The sequence below is a fragment of the Hyperoodon ampullatus genome (assembly GCF_949752795.1).
Source record: "Hyperoodon ampullatus genome assembly, chromosome: 14".
Taxonomy (NCBI): Eukaryota; Metazoa; Chordata; class Mammalia; order Artiodactyla; family Ziphiidae; genus Hyperoodon; species Hyperoodon ampullatus.
Window position 1 is genome coordinate 23,349,022 of NC_136927.1, and position 15,967 is coordinate 23,364,988.

General features: G+C 58.4%; 2 protein-coding genes across 2 annotated transcripts in view; one reads left to right on the forward strand and one right to left on the reverse strand.

The window, feature by feature from the left end:
• Positions 1 to 1,565: 1,565 nt before the first annotated feature.
• Positions 1,566 to 7,546, reverse strand: NTHL1 (nth like DNA glycosylase 1; the record flags this gene model as incomplete). The annotated part of the gene is made up of 6 exons (XM_079718622.1): positions 1,566 to 1,772; positions 1,857 to 1,962; positions 4,152 to 4,311; positions 5,235 to 5,405; positions 5,949 to 6,187; positions 7,432 to 7,546. The coding sequence occupies 6 exons, from the start codon at positions 7,544 to 7,546 to the stop codon at positions 1,649 to 1,651; spliced, it is 915 nt and encodes a 304-aa protein (XP_079574748.1). The 3' UTR covers positions 1,566 to 1,648.
• Positions 7,547 to 7,677: 131 nt separating this feature from the next.
• Positions 7,678 to 15,967, forward strand: part of TSC2 (TSC complex subunit 2) — a 38,195-nt gene continuing 29,905 nt past the window's right edge. Inside the window, exons 1-9 of the mRNA XM_079718318.1 lie at positions 7,678 to 7,752; positions 8,279 to 8,445; positions 9,494 to 9,580; positions 11,216 to 11,326; positions 12,126 to 12,270; positions 13,289 to 13,406; positions 14,047 to 14,095; positions 14,511 to 14,636; positions 14,966 to 15,039. Coding sequence (XP_079574444.1) covers positions 8,308 to 8,445; positions 9,494 to 9,580; positions 11,216 to 11,326; positions 12,126 to 12,270; positions 13,289 to 13,406; positions 14,047 to 14,095; positions 14,511 to 14,636; positions 14,966 to 15,039 — 848 coding nt within the window. The 5' untranslated portion in view covers positions 7,678 to 7,752; positions 8,279 to 8,307. The remainder of the gene's footprint in view (positions 7,753 to 8,278; positions 8,446 to 9,493; positions 9,581 to 11,215; positions 11,327 to 12,125; positions 12,271 to 13,288; positions 13,407 to 14,046; positions 14,096 to 14,510; positions 14,637 to 14,965; positions 15,040 to 15,967) is intronic.

Below are 15,967 nucleotides of genomic sequence, written 5' to 3' on the forward strand. Positions count from 1 at the left end.
GGAGAGGGGAGAGGGGGAGGGGGAGGGGGAGAGAGAGGGGAGGGGGAGAGGGGGAGAGGGAGAGGGGGAGAGGGAGAGGGGGAGGGGGAGAGGGGGAGGGGGAGAGGGGGAGGGGGAGAGGGGGAGGGGGAGAGGGGAGAGGGGGAGGGGGAGGGGGAGAGAGAGGGAGAGGCAGTGGTGACCCGCGGGGCCCGGCCCTTGCTGCTCTGCCTGGGCCTGCTGACTTAAAGGAATTTGTGTTTTTGCTTTTTTTCCAGAAAGAGCTCTAGCTCCACACATGTTTCCACTTAATACCAGAGCCCTGCCCCCACCCCCCTCAGGACGTGCTCTCTAAATAATTGCAATAAAACAAACCTTTCTCTGCAAACCATTTTCTCCCCACCCCCTCAGCAGCAGCCATCCCAAGCAGGAGTGCCAGGGACGTCCAGGGACAGAGTTGGGGGCTTGCAGGCCGTGTTCATTCAGGCTTTGGGGGGTGCTGGGGATGCCAGATGTGGCTGTGAGAGCTGCCCCTCTGCCCCGTCTCTGCCCTCCCTGGGGTGGGGTGTCGGGGGTACAGGGCCTGGGCTCTTTGAGGGGCCTGAGGATGGAGGCCCTGTGCCCCTGAGGAGGGCAGACTCTGGACAGGCCCCTTGTACCTGCATGGCAGTCCCCAGGCCTTCGGGGTGAGACTGCGTGAGAGCCTGCCCCCAGGAAGGACCCCAGGCTCCGGGCTTGGCCCCTGCTGGGAGCCTCCCCCCGAGGAAACCCCACCGACTCTGCCTTCCCCCTGCCCAGAACCTGACCGACTCACATCGCTGTCTGCCCCATAAGCCATAGCACATGCGCGCCTTCAGAATAAACAGGCCTTCCTTGGACCCTGGCTGTCTCTGTCCTTCCTGAGCCTTCATTTTGGGGGTTGGAGGAGTCATGGTCTGGGCAGGGAGGTGGCAGCCTGCAGCTCCCCAAGTCTCAGCTGCTGGAAACAGTGCCATTCTTAAGCCTCCCTTCCCCAAATCCATCCGCTGGCCCCTCTCAGCTCCTGCTCCTTCTTGCTTATCTCTCCAGCGCACTTGGGACCCCTGTGCTTCGGAACCCTGCCCTCTCACCAGCACCTCCCTGTGAAGCCTTCTGGGCCCCTGGCCCCCCAGCAGGTACACGCAGGTCAGGCCCTGTGCCCTGTGGTGCCCTCCCTGGGCCTGCTGGTGTCCCTCTGAGACCAGGTGGCTCTGTAAACACTGGGGGTGGGGCCCTCGTGGCAGAGGCTGGGGCTCTCGGTGCACAAGTTCAGGAAGGGGCGTGTGTTTCCAGGTCCCCAGCCAGCTGCTGCGGGAGGCAGCCTGGGCTTCCAGCGTCCCCAGCGGGCTTCCAGACAGCTGGCTGCAACTGGCTCCCACGACCCCCCCGCCACCCCTGCCCCCCAGCACTCAGCCCAGATGGTCACGTCCCCATCCTGGCCTCCCAGGCAGCCCTGTTCCAGACACACGTGAGCACGGGTGCAAACACAGCTCATGCATGTGCTTTCCAGCATGCCGCCTTCCAGCCCCCGGGGTAGAAATCAGCCAGACCCTAACTACAAACAGCCCCCAAACTTTATTATAAACAGGCTATGGCTCCCCAGCAAAGGCACAAAGAGGCCAGAGTGGTGCCGGGCAGAGGCCCCAGGCCCTCAGAGTCCGTGTGCAGCTGGGCACAGGGCCCGGTTGAGGCAGGCCTGGCAGCGCGGGTGGAGGGGCAGGCAAGTCTGCTGGCCAAAGCCCACCAGCAGTCCATTGATCTCGCTCCACAGCTCCCTGTGGGGGTGGGAGCCATCAGTGTGGAGGGAGGGAGGGTGGGAGGGAGGGGAGCCCGCCCTGCCCCACCCCAACCCTGCACACCTGGGCAGCCACTCCTCCAGTGCCCTGCGGGTCTCCTCCGGGGACTTGGTTGCCTTCCTGGTCCATCTGAGTCGGTTTACGATTCTGTGCACGTGTGTGTCCACTGCTGCTTGGAGACGGGGCAGGGTGAACACGGGGCAGGCTCACGGGGCCAGACTGCCCCATCCCTGCCACGGCTCCCAGTGCGGGCTGGTGGGGGGCTGAGTCTGAAGCCTGAGTCCCCCTATACACCTCCCCAACCCCCACCAGCTTCTGAGGAGGACCCAGAACTGCGCAGGCCTGAGAGAGAGTCACATGGGCCATCCCTGCTGCTAGGCAGGGGCTGGAGCCAGATGCAGAGGACTTGGGCCTTTTTCCTGGGGTGCAGGCAGCAGTGCCTCCTGGCCCAGGCACCGGCCATGGGTGCCAGGCTGGGTGGCAGCAGCTTGACCTAGTGGGATGGCATGAAGTCACTGCCTGCAGAGCCAGCACCTGCCACTGCACCATCAGGGACGGAGCGGGGAGCGCGGCCAGGCCAGCTGCAGCTGTTGTGCACCCGGCCGCAGCCCTGGCTCCCCGTGGCCGGCCACCCTGGGGCTTGGCCTGGGCACCTGCTCACTGAGGCCCCCTCCCCTAGCCAGATGCAGCCCCTGCCGCCTCCTCCTATCGTGTCTGCCGAAGAGAAAGCAAGTTCCTGCACTGGCCCACTTCCCCTGCTGCTGGCTGCCTGGAAAAAGGCTCAGGCCCACCCCAAACAGCGATAACAGGGGCACAGGGAGAGTACGCAGATGGAGAAGCCACACCCTTGGGTCACCACCAAGCCTCAGTTTCTTTCTCTGTAACATGTAGGTGACCGTGCCCTTAAGTTACCCAGAAGCCCAGCCCAGGGCCACACCATACTTGTGGGCCGGTCCAGGAGGGCTCTGCACACCTGTGCCTCTAATGGGAGCAACTACTTCCCCTGCTTTGTGGCCCAGCTCAGAGAAGCCAAGTGCCTTGCCCAGGGCCACCCAGCTGGGAGGGCAGAGCTGGGATGGGCTGCTGTATCCCACGGCTCTGGCTCTCTACTCGAGGGGGCTTCTTCTCTCAGGAAACCCCCTGGGAAGTGGGGCCCACCCTCCCTAGGATCTCCCTGCAGGTGGCCTGGCCCACAGACAACCAGATAGGGCAGCATTCCCACACTCCCGACTGCTGCAACCAGCTGCAGGCGGGGGCCCTTCCCCCACAGACCTGCCAGACCACTCCTAGACACGGGCAGCCGAGGACAGCCGCCCAGATAAGCTCAAGTATCTGCTGAGAGGCTGGCAGCCGCAGGAGCCCAGTGAGGGAGGCTCTGCCCTGGCCCCGCCTGGCCTGGCTCCCGCTTTTCAGGGCTTCTGGGCTCCAACCTCATCAGGTAGCCAGAGCCCTACTCCTCTGGCGGGCACTGCAGGGAAGGGGTCCCTACCCCAGGGGGCAGGCTTCACAAGCCTCGGAAGCCCTGGGGGGATCCCCACCACCTCTCCTGGCTCCTCTGCATGAGTCCCTGAGAAGCACCACGGTGGGAGCACACAAGCAGGTCATGGGTCAAGCCCTGGTTTCCGGGCTGGCTGGGCCTGCGCTGTGCAGCCTCAGAAGCCCCCACTCGCTGGGCAAAGATCTGAGGAAGCAGTCCCACCCCGACCCAGGGGTCTGTCTCCACTCGGAGCTCCTCCAATGCCGGAATGCAACACAAGGACCCAGGATAAGGATTCCAGGAAGGGCTCCCCCCCAGCCGCTTCCTCCTCCCCCCGGGTCCCCATGTCTGCACTGCACCTGCCCCCTCTGCCCACGCTCATTCCAGAACCTTGTGCTCTGGCCCTCTTCCCCAGCTCATGGCTTTGCAGATGCTGTTCCTTCTGCCTGCAATGCATTTCCTCCTCTTGGCCTGGCCAGCCCACCTCACCCTTCAGCTCTTGGCTGAATTATCACCTCCTCAGGAAGTCCTCCCAAATGCCCCAGACCAGGCCAACTCCAAAGGTGCCCTGCATGCCCCCATCAGTGTTTCTACCCCAGTGTCTCTCTCCCTCATGCAGCACAGACCCGAGTCCATCTAGGGCCTCTCCCAGAGGCCAGCATGCTATAGGAGCTCCTCAGCAAACAGGAACTCCTCCTGCTAGTACCCATCTCTGGGTGGGGTGGGCCTAGCTCTGGGCTGGGAACACCTTTCTGACCCTTCGGGCTGAGTTGTGAATGAGGAGACCTGAGCTGGGGGTCACTGGTCACAAGGATGGGGGGAACCTCAATGGCAGCCAGCAAGCCTGGAGCCGGCCACTCCTGTGGGCGCATGCTACTCACCAATGCCTGACACACTGCCCCAGGCCACTGCCATGGCCAAGTGCGCCATCTTGGGCCCGACGCCTGGCAGTGCCACCAGCTCTGCCAAGGAGGCTGGGATGTCCCCATCATAGCGCTGCTGCAGGATAGCAGTGGTCTGCTTGATGTACTTCACCTTGTTCTGAAAGATTGGGGGGGTCAGCGCTGGAGGTCAGGAGTATAGCCTGACCTGGGAAGACGAGGCCCAGAGGAAACCCACAGGTGCCCAGAGCTACCCGCCAGCTGTCCAGGACACACTCAGAGGCACCTGCTTGCCTCTGTCCCCCCAGTAGGTGGGAACAAGCCAAGGGCAGGAGAGCCCAAGGAAGGCCCAATGCAGGCCTAGACCCTGCCTCCCACTTGCCTGGGGCCAATGACAAGTGCGTGGGGTCCGGCTTGAGTCTCCCTGCCCCATCATTCCCTACCAGAGACCAGGCAGGCTAAGCAGGACCAGCTAAGCCAGAAGCTGGGCTCAACAGCACCTGGGCCTTCAGGAAGGAAGGCTGGAGCATGGGGCTCCCCCACCAGCCGCCAGGCCAGCCGGGCGGTTCCCATCCTGTGCCTGAGTGGACAGGGCTATTTAAAACCCATTTGATGAACTGCAGCCCACGCTAGTGCCAAGGGGAAGTAGCCCCACCCACCAGGCTGCCTTCAACAGACCCGCCCACCCACCACCCTGTACTCTGTGGCCTGTTGGGGCTCCAGAGGGGAGGGGTTGTGCACTCCAGGGAGGCTTGGAGTAAACAAAGGGATAGATGGGTGGGCAGCCTTAGTGAGGAAGAGAAGGGCCAGGCGTCTGGGAAGGGAGGTGGAGGAAGGAAGGGGTGGGCTGCAAACAGGAAAGGCCAAGGACCTCCAGCGCCTGGACTTGAGGCCCCATGGCCAGGCCCCCTGTGGGCTGGTCAGAGCGGCAGGGGCGGGGCAGTGCTCCAGTGGGAACTCATAGCCAGGCACCCATGGCCAGGGATGCCCACCCCGGCCTCCCACACCCCACAGCCCACTCAGTCTGACATCTTTCGCAGGCCAGTGGCACCCCCAGCCCCACTTGCCACGGGCTGGGCTCACCCTCCAGAAGCCCACAGGATAGATAAGCGTGCCCAGCGTGCTGTCATCCGTCTGCAGGATGCTGTCCACCGTCAGGCCCCGGGCCCGCAGCCGCTGCATGGCGCCTGCTGTCACCTGGTCCTTGGTCTGGCTGGAGAGCATCAGTGACAGCAGCACCTGGTACCTCCGCACCTGCTTGCACAGTGACAGGCACCAGGGTGGGGTCGGGTCCTGGGTGCTCAGCCCAGCCAAGCCCTTTACTCATCTGCACGTGTCACCCCAGGCAGTGTATGGGATATCTGCCTCCTATCCGCCCGGGCCAAGGGTGTGTGTGTGGTGTATTTTCCACTTATGTGGAAAATAGCAGCACCTGCTTTGCAAGATCACTGTGAGGCTTAAAGAATTATTACTGCATTCAGAATTGCACCTGGCACGACGTCAGTGCTCAACAGCCCTTGGTTGCTCTTGTTATCGTTATTGCTTTGCAAAGGATGATGCTGCTGCCCACTTTACAGACAAGCAAACTGAGGCCCGTCACCAGGTAGCAGAGCTGGGATTGGAATCCGGTTAGTCTTAGGACTAGGCTCTGGGCCAGTGAAGTGTAAGGAACTCCCTCTCTCTCTCAGCAAACGTTACTGAACACCCACAATGTGCCAGCTGTCCCCTGCTAAAGGCCTGAGAGGAAGCAAGTGCCTTGTTCAGAAGGGGGTCATCGGCAGATGGGTGCCCGCCTACCTTCGGGGGTGCGCTGAGGTCATAGCAGTGCTCAACCCCCAGCTGGTCCACGGGCGCGTCCTTTCCACTCCTCATGGTCCGGATGTTCTCCAGCTGCTGCTGCCAGTCCTGAGGCTCCCAGGCTGGTGACTGGAGATGCTCAGCTCCCTCTCCTTTCTCACCTTCTGAGGCTTCGTAGGCCACATTCAGTCTTTGAGCCTTCCGCTGACGCTTCACAGGGCTGTAGCCTTTCCTATCCTCTGCAAAAAGTACCACTTGGTCCCTTCAGTGAAGGCTACAGGTAAGGAAAAGGTGTGGGCGCTGCCCTACCTGCCATCTCATCCTACATCATTTATTCAACAACCACCCATCACCTACTACAACTGCAGGTGCTCTGGCCTCTGCAGCATGTGCTCCGGGCCAGGTCAGCCTTCCTCATGCCGTTGGCCCTCTGACCAAATCCACTTTAGCACATGACGACTCTAAGTAACAGCCTCCACCATGGTGCCCCCAAACTAGTTTTGACACTGTCAGAGAGAACTTTCTAAAATCTGAATTGAGGGGCTTCCCTGGTGGCGCAATGGTTGAGATTCTGCCTGCCGATGCAGGGGACACGGGTTCGAGCCCTGGTCTGGGAAGATCCCACATGCCACGGAGCAACTGGGCCCGTGAGCCACAACTACTGAGCCTGCGCGTCTGGAGCCTGTGCTCCTCAACGAGAGAGGCCGCGATAGTGAGAGGCCCGCGCACCGCGATGAAGAGTGGCCCCCGCTTGCCGCAACTGGAGAAAGCCCTCGCACAGAAACGAAGACCCAACAGAGCCAAAAATAATTAATTAATTAATTAATTAAAAATGAATATCTGCTAAAAAAATCTGAATTGAGTTGTGTCACTTCCTGTTTAAAACTCCAAACTCTGTCCTGGCATCAGAGCTCCTGCCTACCTGGCTGGCATTATCGCGTGCCTGTCCCCCCCAGCCATGCTTCTGCCCAGTGTGTCATCTTGTCTGGACTACCCCTGGGGTCTTTGGGTGTCTGTGGGAATCCTCCTCTGGATAATCCTGCAGACGTCCAGGCAGGACAAGTGGCAGGGGCCCTGTCGTTCTCATCCACCGCTGAATCTCAAATTAGGTCCCTAATAACGATGTAAACGTAAGGAAAGCCACGCCGTTTCCCATTTTCTCTCAGAGGCACCCTCTAGCAGGGGGAGAAAACTTCTGGCTGGGAGAGTCCTTGGCACCGGGCCTCTGAGCTGGAAGCAACTATGAGGACAGGGCCGGTTTGCCTCGCAATCAGCCTGGCACAAGTGGAGTACCCTAGGGCATGCTAGTGGGACCGGGAGAACTTTCTTGAACAGGACGAAGGTGGGGGAGGTGGGAACGCCTGAACCCAGCCCCGTCTCCTGGGAAAGAGCCTAGGGCTGGAACTCAGGGCCCCAGCCCCCAGTCTCTTGCAGGCCCCCACCCCGCCTCTCTTCCTGTGCCCCCGCGCGGGCGCGGCGCTACCTGCAGCCGCCTCTTCTCTCCGGAGCGGCGCGGGCTTCTCCCTACTTCCCTGCTGACCGGTCCCGGGTCCCCGGCTCCGGCTGCGGGTCACCATCCTCACGCCCACCGAATTCATGCCGGATTCCTGCGGACTACACGTCCCGGCGGCCCCCGGACCCCGCCACGTGACTATCACTCGCCCAGCCTTTCCTCCAGAGGGCGGCCCTCGGCGCCCTTCCGCTGCCGGAAGTGCAGGTCGCGCTTCCGGCGGCCGCTTGTGGCCGGGGGTGTTCTCGGTTCTCGGCGCCGGGGCTGCCGCGCGCGCTGCGGGTGCGGGGAGTGGTGAGTGGCTCGAGGCGTCCTGACCGCCGACTCCGACGGTGCAGCGGGGGAAGCTGCCTCTCCAGGCCTGCTCGGCACTGAGGCCGTGGGGGTGGACCCCCGCAGTGTCAGGCCCGGCTCTCGGGCGCGCCCACCGCAGCCTGATTCCGGAGCTCCAAGCATTCTTTGGTTTTAAGTCATGGCGGGTGCGAGGGGGTCCCTGCTCCCGGCGTCCCCCGACAGTCGTCCTCCACACGGAGAGAAGAGAGATGGCAAACGTCAGGGTTTCCTGGATCCCGCGGCGGCCGCCCCCTGGCCCCAGTTCCCCTCCCTCACTTCATGCACTGAGGCGGGCGGACGGCCTGGCATTTTCCGGGTTTATTTCTGGCCGGGACCGTGCCTGGCTGTGGTGGAGTTTTCTCGGGGGCTGTGGGAGGGAAAAAAGGTCGTGCCCCCCGGAGACCTAGGGTTCGCGGGCGGCCCGCGGTCCGCGGCGGGGCAGGTGGGTGGAGCCTTCCCTGAGATCTCTGCCTGATTGTCGGCACAGAGGAGTCCTCTGATGCGTCCCTGCCCAGCATGGCCAAGCCAGCAAGCAAAGATTCAGGCTTGAAGGAGAAGTTCAAGATTCTCCTGGGACTGGGAACTCCAAGGCCAAATCCCAGGTCTGCAGAGGGCAAACAGACGGAGTTTATCATCACGGCGGAAATCCTGAGAGTGAGTGAGCTGCCTGGGTCTTCTCTGCTAGCTTAGTGGGAGGTGCAGGGAAGGCTGAGTTTGGTCTGTCACCAGGTTCTGTGGGAGATGGGCTGCTGGTGACCGTCTGTGTGGCTGCTGTCCCCAGTACCATGGTGACATGTGTCTTTTCTCTGGAAATTCAGGAAGTCAGGATCTTGGGGACTTGGTCCAGCACACTTGAGTTAGTATTCAGATGTTGATGCAAGAAAACCTGTTTTACTAGACGACCTAAAGGCCATGGTCACCACAGGTGATTAGGGTTATGGCCAGGGGTAACTGGTAATGTGTGAGTTACTGGGAGAAGTAAGGCTTCACTTTTTTGTCTGTGTTGGAATCTCACAGATGTGCCTACTCAGTGCTTTATCCATAAATAATGTTGAATGTTTGCACTTGTAACGTTTCCCGTTCAGAAACAACCAAAATGCTCATCAACTGGTGAAGGTTTAAACAAAATATGATGCCTTCATACGATGGAGTAGTATTTGCCAAAAAGAGGAGTGAAGCACTGATAACATGCAACAGCATGGATGAACCTTGAAAACATTATACTAAGTGAAAGAAGCCAATCACAAAAGCCCACATAATGTATGATTCCATATATATGAAATGTCCAGAATAAGCAAATCCATAGAGACAAAGTAGATTAGCCTTTGCCAGGGCTTGGGGGGAGGAGGGAATGGGGAGTGAAGCTTCTTTCTGAGGTGATGAAAATGTTCTGGAATTAGTGGACCTGGTTGCAAGCACTGTGAATATGGTAAAAACTGGATTATACAGTTTAAAGTCGTTACAGTGGTGAATTTTATTATATGTGAATTTTATTTCAATAAAAAAGTGCAGCTATGGAAAAAAAAAAATTGTCCGTTCTTACTGCCCTAAGGTGGACTAGTCAACTCTGGTGATTCTTGGTTTCAGAAGGTTCTGCTGTGGGTCTCCAGCATGGGAGAGGCAGAGCAGTTCCTAGAGTGCTCGGTGGTTGGCAGGTAAGGAGACCTGGTGTCTGAGCACTGGCCTTCTTTCATCTCTCCAGGAGCTGAGTGTTGAATGTGGCCTCAACAATCGCATCCGGGTGATAGGGCAGATCTGTGAGGTTGCCAAAACGAAGAAATTTGAAGAGGTAGGTGTGTCTTGGTGTCTTGGTTGGGTGCCTGGAGGGATTCATGTGAGCTGCATTAAAGCCTGATTTGGCTCTTTTTAGGAGCAGGGTTGACAGCTGACTTCACTAATGAACTGATATGCACCATTTGAGGGAAATTTAGTCTTCATCTTAGCGATGAGGAAGCTTCTGGAAATGTCCTGAGCATAACCCTGAGAGGCCAGTCACATGTGGAGGTGGGGAACAAGGGGATTAGGCTCTTTTAACAGATCCAGAAGTGGTTTTGTGGTGCTTACAGAAACGCACGCTCACTTGTCCTCTCACGTTACAGATTCGCAGGAAGGAAAAATAGGGGAATGTCAGGAGAGCGTGTGGTTTCACAGAGAACAAGCCCAGGCACACCAGTCTCTGTCTTTCTGGGAGAGATGTTTGGGTGGTATTAAGCAGCCTCACAGACGTAGGAGTATTTATTTTGGGCAGATACTTCCAGGCTCTCTCCTAATGTCCTGTGGACAGAGTGGGAAGCTGCCTGCCGTTAGAGTTCCTCAAGGGCTCTGCTCTCGCCTCAACCCACTTTTGTGTGAGTGATACAGGAGGAGACATGGGTCTCATACCTGGCGGGTTCAGATTTGCTCAGGGGGAGAGGGACCTCTGCAGGTCATCTGAAACGTGCAGGCTACACATGACCAGGGATAAATGTGAGGATAGGCATCTATGTTCTTAAAGTTGTCTGTGTACAATAAGTACGGAAAGGGGAGCCATGTCAGAGCTGCCGTCAAGTGAATAGACAGATAGGCCTAAGAGGCTGGAGTAGTCCACGGGCTCAGTGTCTGTGTGCTCTTGTGGCTTAGGTTGCATCAATAGGAGTATTGTGAATGGGACAAAGGAAGTAAAACTTCCAGTGTATTCCAGTGTATGACCGAATAATGTTGGTCAGACAACATTGAAAAGACATTTTAGTTCCCCTCTTAAGAGGAGTGAGCCCGGGAAAGGGTGAGTGGTCTGGAAACTCTGGCTGGAGGGAGTCAGGGATGGTTAACGTGGAAAAGGGAAGCTGACACAAGAGAGACTGATTCTGGGAGCTGAGGGGAAAGCACCCAGCAGCTCCCTCGTGGGCTGAGTGGACTTAGGAGGCAGATTCCAGTAGCCTGGACAGAGTTCTTAGCAAGTCAAGCCAGGCAGCAGAGTCAGGGTTGGGGTGGGGTACTGAGTAGCCCGAAGCTGGTTTGTTTACACAGGGGAGATGCAGAGCATGGGATTTCTGGGTCAGGCTGCAGGCCCGGGGACCGCTGTGGTACTTCTGGTTCTGAGACTCTTCCAGTGGCTTTTCCCATGGAGCCTGAGCAAGTTCTCAGAGACCCCCTGCTGATCTCTGGGGACAGCCAGGTCGGCCTCCCTGGCCTTCCTGCTTTCCTCCCTCCCCTCAGACTATGGCCTGGTGAGGGTTAAAGGGACCTGTGAGGGTTCGAAGTAGCTTGGAGCTGTTCCCCTTGTCAGGCTCGTGGTCGCTGTGGGCTGTGACAGGTACATGAGGACTTTAGAGGAGTGAGTTCTAAGTCAAAAGACCACGTTGTTCTGCTCTGTCCTTTGCCCATGGAACTGTCCCTCAAGTTGAGGGGCCAGCACACCAATCCCTGTCCCTTCTTTGCCGGGCAGCACGCGGTGGAAGCACTCTGGAAGGCTGTCTCGGACTTGCTGCAGCCAGAGCGGCCGCCAGAGGCCCGGCACGCGGTGCTGGCTCTGCTGAAGGCCATCGTACAGGGGCAGGTAAGAGGTGGCCGCTCTGTGCCTGGGGGGAGCTGGGGCGGGCCACGGGCTGACTGCTCCCGCGGGCCACGCTTCGACCCTCGTCTTTGGCGAGAGCACCAGGCACAGGTTCGCTGGTTCCCAGGGGCTCTGCAGCTGGACTGCCCGAGTGGGCGTGCTGGTGTCACCTCTAGTATCTGCGTGACCCTGGGCAAGTCACTGGAGTCCCCTGAGCCTCCACTTCCTCTCCTCTAAAGTGGGGATGCTTGTCATTCCCTTTTTTCTGGGACGTTTTGGGGAGTAAATGAAGCAGTTCACCCAAAATGATGAGAATGGCTCCTCGTACGAGTGAGCTGTTGTTTTCTCGCTCTCACTGACCTCCTGCCCCTTGCTCACCGTGCTCCTGCCATGCTGGAACGCCCAGCCACCTCTCACCATTCCTGCCTGGAAGGCTTCCTCTCCTCTTGGCCTGTTTCCTCTACGCCTTCACACCCCACTGCTCAGAGGAGTCCCCACTCTCAGCTTGGTTAGGTGGCTATCATCATTCTGTGAGCATCCCTCGAGGGTGGGTGCATTGGCTCCTGCCCTGTGCCCAGACCTGGGCGCATAGTAGGTGCTCCACACACACACTGGTCAAACGATGACCAGTGCGCCTGATCCCCTACCCAGTTAGTCCCTCACAGCCGCTTCCTCGGGGAGGGAGAAAGGGCCCCAGGGTTGGGAGTCTTGGAGCCCACGGCACTTCTTGGACTTCTCACAGCTGCTTGGGAAACCCAGGGGGATCCTGGCGGGACTGCTGACCCGATGGTTTTGTCTTCAGGGGGACCGCTTGGGCGTTCTCAGGGCCCTCTTCTTTAAGGTCATCAAGGATTACCCCTCTAACGAAGACCTCCACGAGAGACTGGAAGTTTTCAAGGCCCTCACGGACAATGGGAGACACATCACCTACTTGGAGGAAGAGCTGGGTGGGTGCCACGTTGGGTGTGAGGTTTCTCTGGCCTTGGTGATCAAATTTAATCTGGGATGCAGGAAGGCCTGCCGGGCCCAGAGGGAGTGCTGCAGTTCACAGGGGTGGCCTGCAGAGGGCGCTGCAACACACTGGTCTGCTTACCTGTGTGCAACCAGGATCAGCCCCCCGAATCTCCCCAGGAGCTTGTTAAAAATGCAGAGTCTGGGCTTTACTCCAGACAGGCTGGCTCTGAATCCCTGGGGAGTGGGGCCTAGGTGTGCCTTTTAGGCGGGCAGGAGGTGGTCTGCGTTTTGCTGTTGGGAGAGCGTGCTGCTGACCCAGGCCTCAGGCTGGGTCTTATCCAGAGTGCCCTGAGGTTTTTGGGGGGCTGGGGCTGCCTCGCTGCATCTTTCTCCTTGCCCTTTTCATGCCCGGTCTGGCCTCCTAGTGCTTCCCTTTGGTGGCCATCCTCCCTGTCATCCTTATGGTGTGAGGTTTCCATGAGTCTTGAGATTTCATGTCACTGCTGTGGGGAGAAGAGGAAGGCAGAGGAAGAAGTAAATCTGACTTGGGCCTTGCTGTTCTGTCAGAAACGGGCCTCAGCTGTTGGTCTACCTGCAGGACAGGTGCTGACAGTGAGGATGTGGTTAGCTTTTCTGTCCAAGTTTATGTGTCTAGCAACCAAGCGTTGCTTGTGTCTCTGAGAGATTCTTTGTGGGGATGGGGGCCTCCTAGACACTCGCCCGTGTTTGCACCCCCAGCATCGGGGTCAGGGCCCTGAGCATCAAATGCACAAACGCGTCCCCTGCCTCAGCTCAGACCCCTTCATGCATCCTGGGAGCTGGTGAATTCCAGAGTCCATGACATGCTGACCTGCTCGGGCTCCAGCTGAGCCTCCATCGGTCCTGTGCTGGCCTGCCTTTCATTCCGTGGGGACCAATGATGCTGTTTCCAGCAGTGAATGGGATGGGGACTCATTTTCCTGGGGAGGAGGTGAGTAGGAAGGACATTGCTCTCCTCTTTTTCTCCCCTAGCTGAGTTTGTCCTGCAATGGATGGACATCGGCCTGTCCTCAGAATTCCTTCTGGTGCTTGTGAACTTGGTCAAATTCAACAGCTGTTACCTCGATGAATACATCGCATCCATGGTCCAGTAAGAAAAACATGTGATCAGTAACATGCACTGATCACAGTGCTGCTGTCTTCTTTCTGCAGTTCAGCTCTGTAGGGTGAATAAAGCTGTTAAAACCATCAAATAAATGGAGATGTTGGAAGTGGCCAAAGCCACCTTCCACATAATGTTTGTAGCAGATGTGTGATATTACTTGATGTTCTGTTTATCGTTGCTTGTCATTTGTTCAAAAACTCTGTGAAACCCTGTGGGCAGAGGCTTGGTCTTGGTGCTGCACAGTCAGCGCTGAGCAGTGGTTGGGTGAGGGGAGCCCTGAGGGAGGATGAGCCACTTTTGTTTGTTTGTTTGCTTGTTTTGTTTTGTTTGCGGTACTCGGGCCTCTCACTGTTGTGGCCTCTCCCGTTGCGGAGCACAGGCTCCGGATGTGCAGGCTCAGCGGCCATGGCTCACGGGCCCAGCCGCTCTGCGGCATGTGGGATCTTCCCGGACCGGGGCACGAACCTGTGTCCCCTGCATCAGCAGGCGGACTCTCAACCACTGCGCCACCAGGGAAGCCTGAGCCACTTTTTTAACTGACTTTGTAGAGGAACCAGGAAGTAAAACGGAGCCACCCAGCCTCTGGGAAGTGTACTCTCAGCTGACTTTGTGTTTCCTCCCACAGCATGATCTGCCTGCTGTGCGTCCAGACCGTGTCCTCCGTGGACATAGAGGTCAGTAGCTGCCCCGTTCAGGGACAGTCCCTTTCACCGTCCTTCTGGGCAGGCCAGGTGGTGTAGCAAGTGAGACCCCAGGCCCTGGGGTCAAGCCCTGTGCTGCCCCTCACTGGCTGTGTGGCCTCGGGAAAGCTGCTTGACCTCTCTGAGCCTCAGGACTCTCTCCTGTAAGTAAGGGCGTTGGATGACATCCGTTGTGGGGTCATAGTTCATGATGGCATAACCCACTGTGACTGGGATGTAAAAGTGCCTCCCAGATGCTTGCTCACTCTGTGGTTCCCAGGAAGGCTGCTTTGACAGAGGGGAGGGGCAGTCATTGCTGACCAAAGGATGGTCAGTGGAGGAAACTGGGGGTGTCAGTTCCCTGTGAGCAGGAGGCAGGGCTGGCCTGACTCTTCCTCCGCCCCACCAGGTCTCTCTGCAGGTGCTGGACGCTGTGGTCTGCTACAACTGCCTGCCGGCTGAGAGCCTCCCCCTGTTCATCGTCACCCTCTGCCGCACCATCAATGTCAAGGAGCTCTGTGAGCCTTGCTGGAAGGTAGGGGTCTAAACTCTCATCCTGCAGAGTTCTTGCCTGGATGAAGTGATAAGCCAGGCTTATGGACAGGACAAGGGCCATCTTGTCCTCAATGAATGGTCATCTTATTCTCAGAGCGGCCAGACAATGGCCTGTTGAGGGGAAGCCAGTGGCATTTTCCCAGTGGCTGAGCTGAGGTCAGGGTTTTGGTGGCATTTTGAGAACTCAGCTGCCCCTGTTCGGGAGGAGATGGTGGAGAACAGCTGGACATGGAGGCCTTCAGGGCAGTGGCCGTGCGAGGCCCCGGACTCGTGTTTGCCAGTCTGACGACGGTGCGTCTTGCTTTCCAGCTGATGCGCAATCTCCTGGGCACCCACCTGGGCCACAGCGCCATCTACCATATGTGCCGCATCATGGAGGACAGGCGAGTGCGGGTGGCCCAGCCGGCGTGAGTGAGGGCGGCTTGGCGGCTGCAGGGCCTCCTCAAGGAGGCTCCCTGTTTGGGCTCTATGTCTCAGCACAGGCTGACGCGGAGCTTCCTGTTGTGGTGGGGTGGCTGCTCCAGAAGCGAGCCCTGATCTAGGGCTCACATCTTATGCTACCGGTCGCCTGTCCTCTCCTCCTCCTGCCAGTAAAGTCAGAACATGCAAAACTGAGCTCTTGGCCTCCCTCCCACACGCGGACCTCCTCCAGTGGGGCTGCCTCACCACCCACTTGTCACGAGGCCCTGCCTCACCTCCCACAGCCAGACCGTCTCAGGTGGTGTTGCTTCTGCCCCTGAGATGGTCGTCTGTCCGCTCCCGGGCCACCCCCCTCAGCTCTCACCTCCTCACTGCTCTCCTGCACTCACTCTTGGCCTCCTGAAGTCCATTCCTCCACACAGCAGCCACACATAGTTTTTCCAGCACAGATCTGACTGTGTCACTTTTTGCTTGAAGCCACAATGGCTCCTAGTGCTCTCAGGATAAAAACCAAATGGCAAGGCCTGGATGGTCCAGCCCTGCTCAGCCTGTGAGCTTCTCGTTCCCGCCATGTTGCCCTTCTGCCACCCACCCAGGACCTTTGCACATAACTTTCATCTTGCTGAAATGTCCTTCCACCTGGATTGAGTTTCCCTGAGTGTCCTTGACATTGTAGTGTTGCGGTTAGATTCCCTGATCGCCGCCCTGAGCAGGTCTGCTCTCATATCCCATGGCTTTCCTTCTTAGCTGTAATCTGAGTTGGAACCTTGGTGTTTATTTACGTGATCCTTTGGTTCACACCTGTGTCTCCTAGGCTGTCAGCACCATGATGCTGAGGGCTGTTGAGCGAATGCGTGAATGAATCACACAGTTGCTGCTGGCCCCCGAGTC